The 8,587-nt window shown below is 49.4% G+C and overlaps 1 protein-coding gene across 1 annotated transcript; it reads left to right on the top strand.

Annotated features, from left to right (window-relative positions):
- The first annotated feature begins 7,005 nt into the window (after positions 1 to 7,005).
- LOC119364574 (putative ATP synthase protein YMF19) lies at positions 7,006 to 7,897 on the top strand. Its single transcript, XM_037630060.1, has one exon. It carries the CDS (start codon positions 7,206 to 7,208, stop codon positions 7,674 to 7,676), a length of 471 nt encoding a protein of 156 aa, XP_037485957.1. The 5' UTR covers positions 7,006 to 7,205; the 3' UTR covers positions 7,677 to 7,897.
- Positions 7,898 to 8,587: the final 690 nt, after the last annotated feature.

The following is an 8,587-nucleotide window of genomic DNA, read 5'->3' as shown; positions in this document are numbered from 1 at the left end:
CCTAGGCAAATCGGTCTCACCGATAGGGATCTCGGTCTCACCGATATGGGATTGTAATTTCTCTGTTTCCCTTCGTAACGTTTCAGTCTAACCGAAGTGAGCGATCGGTCCCACCGAGATTGCAATGTAAACTCTCTGTTTCCCTTTTGTAACATTTCGATCTCACCGAAAAGAGCAAATCGGTCCCACCGAGTTTACCTGAACAACTCTCTGGTTAGCTAATTACCAAAATAGGTCTCACCGAGTTTGTGTAATCGGTCTCACCGAGATTACATTATGCCCTAACCCTAACTATATCGGTCCTACCGAAAACCCTAACGGTCACTAGATTTACTAAATCGGTCTGACCGAGTTTGTTGATTCGGTCCCACCGAGATTGGTAAATTGTGTGTAACGGTTAGATTTTGTGTGGAGGCTATATATACCCCTCCACCTCCTCTTCATTCGTGGAGAGAGCCATCAGAACAAACCTACACTTCCAACTTACCAGTTCTGAGAGAGAACCACCTACTCATGTATTGAGGCAAGATATTCCATTCCTACCATATGAATCTTGATCTCTAGCCTTCCCCAAGTTGCTTTCCACTCAAATCTTCTTTCCACCAGATCCAAATCCTATGAGAGAGAGAGTTGAGGGTTGGGGAGACTATCATTTGAAGCACAAGAGCAAGGAGTTCGTCATCAACACACCATGTGTTACTTTTTGGAGAGTGGTGTCTCCTAGATTGGCTAGGTGTCACTTGGGAGCGTTCGACAAGATTGTGGAGTTGAACCAAGGAGTTTGTAAGGGCAAGGAGATCGCCTACTTCGTGAAGAGCTACCGCTAGTGAGGCAAGTCCTTCGTGGGCGACGGCCATGGTGGGATAGACAAGGTTGCTTCTTCGTGGACCCTTCGTGGGTGGAGCCCTCTCTGGACTCGCGCAGCCGTTACCCTTCATGGGTTGAAGTCTCCATCAATGTGGATGTATGATAGCACCACCTATCGGAACCACGACAAAAACATCCGTGTCTCCAACTGCGTTTGAATCCTCCAAACCCTTCCCTTTACTTTGTTGCAAGTTGCATGCTTTAATTTCCGCTGCCTATATACTCTTTGCATGCTTACTTGATTTGAGTGATGATTGCTTGACTTGTCCAAAGATTGCTAAAATCTGCCAAACTCTAAAATTGGGAAAAGGTTAAGTTTTTAATTGGTCAAGTAGTCTAATCACCCCCGCTCTAGACATACTTCAAGGTCCTACACGAGCCAATCACACCAACAGAGAATGTTGGGTCTTTAAACAGGCCGGCAAGTTAAATGTTGAAAACAAGGAAAAGGGATCGCAAAGTGACGACGACGAGGAACCTCGGCCGCCGAACACAGGGGGACAGAAGAAGTTTGCTCCCAAAGTGAAAACAGTGAATATGGTATATGCCACCCATATCCCCAAAAGGGAGCGGAAGCGCGCACTAAGGGATGTCTACGCGATGGAGCCAGTCGCCCCAAAATACAACCTGTGGTCCTCTTGTTCGATCACCTTCGATCGAAGGGACCATCCGACCAGTATCTGTCACGGCGGTTCGGCCACACTGGTGCTTGACCGTATCATTGACGGATTCCACCTTACACGCGTCCTCATGGACGGTGGTTGCAGCCTGAACCTGTTTTATCAGGATACAATGCACAAAATGGCTATTGATCCCTCAAGAATCAAGCCCACCAAAACCACCTTTAAAGGTGTCATACGCGCACCTTCAATGCAGACCGACCGCTTGATAGCATCAAGCCGAGGGCAGGCACTGACCAACCGCTTCACGAGTCCGAAGTAGCTACTAGGCATGGGCTCGGCAGGCCATAGCCAGACTATTAGGTCCTTCATGGCCAGTTCGGCCGCCCTGTGCAGCTCGACCAACTGCTTTAGCTGGTCGCTAAGGGGCGACGGATGTTCTGATCCAATGTATTCAGACTACAACAGCTTCTCCGTAGAGCTCCCTTCTTCGGCTTGAAAGAACTCTGCAGCATCTGATATGCTGCGCGGTAGATCCGCAAATGCTCCTGGAAAAAATCCAAATTCGGGTAGTAAAAGAAACACTTCCTTCACACACTTGCTTCTGCATAATAAAAGCCTTACCCGCCGCGATATCCTGGGCCGCCTGGATTTCCCAGAGGGCGCTCTAGGCTTTGGCTCGGGCATCTTGTGCGCTCTAACGGGCCTTGGCAAGTTTAGAATCTTGAGTCTTCGAATTACGCTCCAAGGACTCGTACTTCTTGACAGCGTCCTGGAGCTCTTGCTGGACCTCGCTGATCCGGGCCTCCTGCTTCTCGCGTGCAGCACTTTCCTTAGCCGCTTTGTCCTCGGCCTTGGCCAACGCCTTCTTGAGGGCCGCTACTTTGGTCGCGGCCCCTAATAAAGTGCATGACACTTCAGTCAGTACGAACTTTTCATCGTTCCCAAATATAAAGCACCAGTTAGTGCGTACCTTGGTTGTCCTCCAGTTGCTTCTTCACGATGTCGAGTTCTTCCTCGGCCCGCTCCAGGTTCTGCGTCAAGCCGGAGACCTCCGCAGTATGAGCAGCAGCAGCTAGCAGTGACGCCTACTTATTCACACAGACAATTTATGTTAGACTCCTGCGAAAAATATTTTGATCCTCTGTTTGGTTCTTCTTTTCGAACACCGAACAGAGCATCAGGGGCTACTGTCTACAAGGTGATATTCTTTTACAACTATATTACTTACCTCAAAGCCTGTTAGAAGGCTAAGGCAGGTTTCGGTCAATCCGCTTTTGGCGGATTGGACTTTCTCAATCACCGTACTCATAAGAGTACGGTGTTCTTCCATAATGGAAGCACCTTGTAGCGCTTCCAGCAATCTGTCTGGTGCCTATGGATGGACTGAGGTCACTGGCGAAGGCGGCTTGCACCCCTTGTTCGGGAGAGGCTGCCTGCCTGAATCCGGAGCCTCTTTGGTCTCCGGAGTTGTGTCCGGCTGAGGGACGAACTGGACTCGGCCCCCATCATCGGGGTCTGTAGGGGTCTTTCCCCCCATGTGCTTGGCAACTGGACATCTTTCCTCCGGCATCACCGGAACGGCCTCCCCTTGGCCCGGTATCCTTCAGGGCAGCACCTTGGTGTTGTCCGCGGCCTTATGGGAGGTGAACGTTGTCGGTGTCAAAACCGACGGATCTCGGGTAGGGGGTCCCGAACTGTGTGTCTAAGGCTAATGGTAACACGAGGCGGGGGACATAATGTTTACCCAGGTTCGGGCCCTCTCTATGGAGGTAATACCCTACTTCTCGCTTGATTGATCTTGATGATATGAGTATTACAAGAGTTGATCCACCACGAGATCGTAGAGGCTAAACCCTAGAAGCTAGCCTATGATTATGATTGTTGTTATCCTACGGACTAAACCATCCGGTTTATATAGACACCGGAGGGGGCTAGGGTTACACAGAGTCGGTTACAGAGAAGGAGATCTACATATCTGAATTTCCAAGCTTGCCTTCCACGCAAAGGAGAGTCCCACCCAGACATGGGACGAAGTCTTCAATCTTGTATCTTCATAGTCCAATAGTCTGGCATAAGCATACAGTCCGGCTATCCGAGGACCCCCTAATCCAGGACTCCCTCAGTATCCCCTGAACCAGGCTTCAATGACGATGAGTCCGGTGCGCAGATTGTCTTCTGCATTGCAAGGCGGGTTCCTTCTCCGAATACTCCATAGAAGATCTTGAACATGAGGATCATGTCCGGCTTTGCAAAACAATTTCCACATACCACCGTAGAGAGTAAAATATTCCACAAATCTAATCTGCTGACAACTTTTGACAGCGTGACATCACGCCATGGCCCGATCATTATCCGAATCATTTTTCTCAACCAGCTACCGCACATATCGCGAGGCAGTTTTATTGGCACGTCTTGTCGAAGCAGAGATCGTGTCCCCTTATCACGGGATTCTCATCAATACGGGTGTGGGTAACCCAACCGTGCCATCAACGCGGCGCTTGGGGAATAAGAGAGTTTACCGGGTAAGTGGGGAGGCGCAGGATCCCTGCTGCCTTTATAAAGATATAAGGACTCCCCTTTTTCACCCACACCTTCTTCTTCCTCTGCTTATCCATTCTATCTCGCTTGAGCTCTAGCGCTCAAGCATTCATCTTATCCGCCCACAAAGGCCCTCCGAAAATGTCTGGAGCCGGAGCAGGAGGCAAGTGGATGGCCTCTACCGTCCGGGAGAAGGATATCAAAAAGCTTCAGGAGGCCGGGTATCTCGCCAAGAAAATCAGCCATCGTCTCCCGACGGCGGGACAGATCATCCCAACCCCGGAACCCCACGAGAGAGTTGTATTCCTCTCTCACTTTGTCCGCGGGCTAGGGTTTCCCATCCACCCATTCATTCGCGGCATCATGTATTACTACGGGAATGATTTTCATGATTTATCCCCCAATTCCTTCCTTAACATCTCGACATTCATCATCGTGTGCGAGGCCTTTCTCCGCATCTCCACACTTCAGCTTATGGCTGAAGATTTTTAATGTGAAGCCCAAGGTAGTGAGTGGCGAGCACGCTGAGTGCGGAGGCTCCATGGGGAGCAAGATGCCCAACGTCACATGGCCAACAGGTACTTTCAATGATTCCGTCAAAGAGTGGCAGCAGAAGTGGTTTTACATTACTGAGCCGCGCAGCACGGAATGGGCCGCCGCTCCCGAATTCCGATCCGGAGCTCCCCTGCGGCTTACGTCCTGGCCCAAGAAGGGCCTGAACTGGTCTTCGCCCAACGAGTTGTCGATGCTCCAGACGCGCGTCAAGGATATGGAAGACAGGAATATCAAACTTGTCAATGTAGCCCAGGTGATGTTAGTTCACCGGTTCTCCCTTGTCAACACAGGGCTTGCAACTTATGGGAATTCAACCCAGCCAAGCACCAGACCCTGCTAGAGCTCTTTGGCTCCTCGCACAAGGACATCTGGAAGGTGCTTTTTAAGTCTTGCAAATCGTGGCCGGACTCCGCCGAGGACCGCGGGTACCAACTGTCCTGCCCTGCAAGTTCGGTAAGTCATCGTATGTTGGCAAGTTGTACATTTCATTCGTATAACCCAAGGGAAATGCTTAATTTGTTTTCTGCAACCCTCCTAGGGCTGGACGAAGAAGGCGGGGCGGATCTACTGTCCGACCCCACAGCCAGAAGAACCGGCCGGCCCATTTCTGACGAACATGCTGGTCCTGGTGCCTTACAAGGCGCCGAAGAAGAAGGCCGAGAAGGAGGCCAAAAAGACTAGTGGTAGCCTTCGTCGCCGTGGCTCTTCGGACACAATATCCGAAGACTCCGATGCCCGCTCTCCCTCTGGAGAGGGAGAGGAAGAGTAGGAAGACCAATCCCCAGTGTGGGGAAGAAATAAAAGGACGGCCTCCACATCCTTGGAGGCCGAGTCGCCTAAGAAGGGAAAAACTCCCCTTCCGGAGGAGTCCACCGTCGCTACCGACAGCAGCCCGGAGTGGGATCCCAGGGTCCAGCCCCTAGTGAACTCGTGAGTATAAAATCTGAACACGCTTGCGCATCGAGACTCACTATGGCATGACGTTTTAATCATTGAGCCATAATTTTTTGCAGTCCAGCGAGGTCCCGCACCGAACGATCCTCATCGGAGGATTTACTGGGTTCGGATGCTATGGACAGCGGGACACCCCCGAAGGCCCCTTCCCCAAAAGATGTGAATGATACTGAGGTATCGTCCTAGAAGGACCCATCCCAAGGAGGGGGGGAGATCGTCAAGGTAGCGCCAGGAGGTCAAACTTCAGGGGTCGGACACACGAGAGGAAAGGCTCCCATGGACGTCGACGGCGGGGGCTATCTTGAATCTGACCCCCAGTCGGACACAATTTCGGAGACCGGCATGGCTCCTGAATCAGGCAGATAGCCTCCCTCGGCTGGAGGGGGTGTGCTCGTTCCACCGGCAACCTCTGTCCAACCTAAGGTGCCGGATACTTTATCGGCGGCGCTGAAGAGCGCCTCCATCATTGAAGAACACCGTGCCCTTATGGGTGCGGTGATTGAGAAGATTCAGTCTGCTGAGAGTGGACTGAATGAAGCCTGCATCAGCCTTATAACAGGCTTTGAGGTATGTTTTTTGAGGTTTCGAAGAGTGTCATAGTATAGGTAGTAGCCCCTGATGAACTGTTCGGTGAAAAAAAGGAACCGGACAAAGGATCAAATATATGTTCGCAGGAGACTTACTTTATGGCATCTCTCCCTCTTTTTTTTATAAGTAGGCGTCTGTAGCGACTGTTGCCTCTCATACTGCGGAAGTCTCCGGACTGAAGAAGAGTCTGGAGCGGGCCGGAGAAGAACCATATTATTCGGACCATATTTCCAAGTGTCATTCTTTTGTTCATTGCTATACCATCGTTTGGTCTTGCGTTGACAGTACTAATAATGGCATTTGTTGTCTTATTCGGAGTTCAAGGAATAGCCTTTCATCTTGGGAATGAGAATGTCGCGGATCTCAATGTTCTCGTCATCACCAATGCTCCTAACGGGGGTGACTTTCCCATAGACCAACCTCCCGTTGGCGGACTACCAGACCTCCAGCAGGAAATGGCGCACGCCGCCCATCCCGAAGACATAATTGCGGAGTTGACTTCCAAGGTTGAAAGAATATTTCACGAAGTAGGCACTCCTCTTCCTTTAGAGGAAGGTGAATCTGCGCGATCGTTCACTGAAAATCATGTATTGTGGAATAGTGAGGGAGGAGATACTCTTCAACAAATCTTCTTCGATTATACGGAAGCTGGGGACGCAAGCGAATTCGTCGCAATAGCCACCAATCTGGCGAAGCGGTTTTGCCGCGCCGAGCTCGGTGAACCAGATTCTCCCGACCCCGATGCGCCTTTGGAAGAGCAGGAGGCTCATTCCACGGGATCCCCTGAAAGTAGAAAAGCAAATGATGGGGCGAACGAGGCACGCCCGTCTTCTTCGCGGAAGCGTAAAAGGTGGGATGATGATTCGGGGTCCAGAGATGATGATTCGGGGGGCCCCGGGGAATCTCCAGATCCAGTGGAAATCGTTTACGAAGGGGATGCACAAGGGTACAACTGGGAGGGGAATTAGGTTGGCCGCCAACTTCGCCTGCCTTTCTATCTGAGTTCTTCCCTCTTGATGCTTTCGAACGACTCCTAAATTTCACAAAATCCTTTTTTTCTTATTTGAAATCCAAATCGAAATGCCTCAACTTGATAAATTAACTTATTTCTCACAATTCTTCTGGTTATGTCTTCTCCTCTTTACTTTTTATATTCTCTTATTTAATAATAATAATGGAATACTTGGAATTAGTAGAATTCTCAAACTACGGAACCAACTGCTTTCGCACCGGGGGGGCGAGATCCGGAGCAAGGACCCTAAGAATCTGGAAGATATCTCGAGAAAAGGTTTTAGCACCGGTCTCTCATATATGTACTCCAGTTTATCCGAAGTATCCCAATGGTGTAAGACCGTCGACTATTTGGGAAAAAGGAGGAAAATCACTCTGATCTCTGATTTCGGAGAAATAAGTGGCTCACGAGGAATGGAGAGACAGATTCTCTATTTGATCTCGAAGTCCTCATATAACACTTCTTCCAGTCGGATCACTTGTTGGAAAAACATAATGCTCACACATGTTCCACACGGGCAAGGAAGCATAATATCATGAAAGCCGTCTGATAATCTTTCTATAGGTTCCCCGAAGAGAATGGAAAAATCACAAAAACACTTTCTATATGTTCTGTTATTTCGAGATTCGAAGAAGCAAGCAAGTTTTTCATATAGCTGTTTCCTGTGTAGTGATCTCTGTTCGTGGAGATCATGAGGCCCCTGATACCCTGTGGTACGGGGGGGGGTAGAAGAGGGGGCATGTGGGCTTCTATCAAAAGAGGAAAAGATACCGCTATCGCTATGCTCATATCTCCCTTCCCTCCTCCAGGTGAGAAGCTGGTGTTGAGAAATGACATCCAATCTTTTGGTATCGATCATATATTCTAGGTGGATCACTTTTTTTCTTCAACTGAAATGGGCTGATCTAGTGTTTTTAAATGACCTTCCCCGATCAGAGAAGGGCAAGAACTCTCTTGAACAGTGAGGAGCACAACGATTTGTGCTCTGAGCGATACAGCTTCTGTAAAGGAGTACAAGGTGCTGTGCTAATAAAAGGAGAAATGAGATAAGGAGCAGTAAGGAGGATAAAAGAAGTAGAGTTAGGTTCTTGTGTGTAATCGATATGTCTCCCGGGAGAAAACCCTCTATCAACACAACTATCCGAACACCTATAGCTAGCTTGCTTTAGCTCCAACTACTGCTAGCTTTACCTGCAACGCAACTATCTTCCGAAAAACGAGTTGTTCGTTGCCCGACGCGGCTCTGGCTCTGCCTGCCTGGCACTAAAGCATCTATAGATTGAGGATTTGCCTATGTACCATCATCCGTCCTCTAAGTAATATGTATTCTTCCTCTAAGGTTCCCCCTCTAAGGAGGGTTGTGTAGTATTTAGCTTACAAGGATTGACTCGACACCATCGATGCGTAGTCTATCAATCAATTTAATGGGACTTATTTATATGCCTGTTAC

Source organism: Triticum dicoccoides, chromosome 2B (genome assembly GCF_002162155.2).
Source record: "Triticum dicoccoides isolate Atlit2015 ecotype Zavitan chromosome 2B, WEW_v2.0, whole genome shotgun sequence".
In the NCBI taxonomy this organism is placed as follows: Eukaryota; Viridiplantae; Streptophyta; class Magnoliopsida; order Poales; family Poaceae; genus Triticum; species Triticum dicoccoides.
Note: the sequence above shows the minus strand (reverse complement) of the source record. Positions and strands in the feature narration are given on the sequence as shown.

Bases quoted from the DNA above. Each gene is read 5' to 3' on its own strand.
- LOC119364574 (XM_037630060.1), top strand. From the start codon at position 7,206: ATGCCTCAACTTGATAAATTAACTTATTTCTCACAATTCTTCTGGTTA.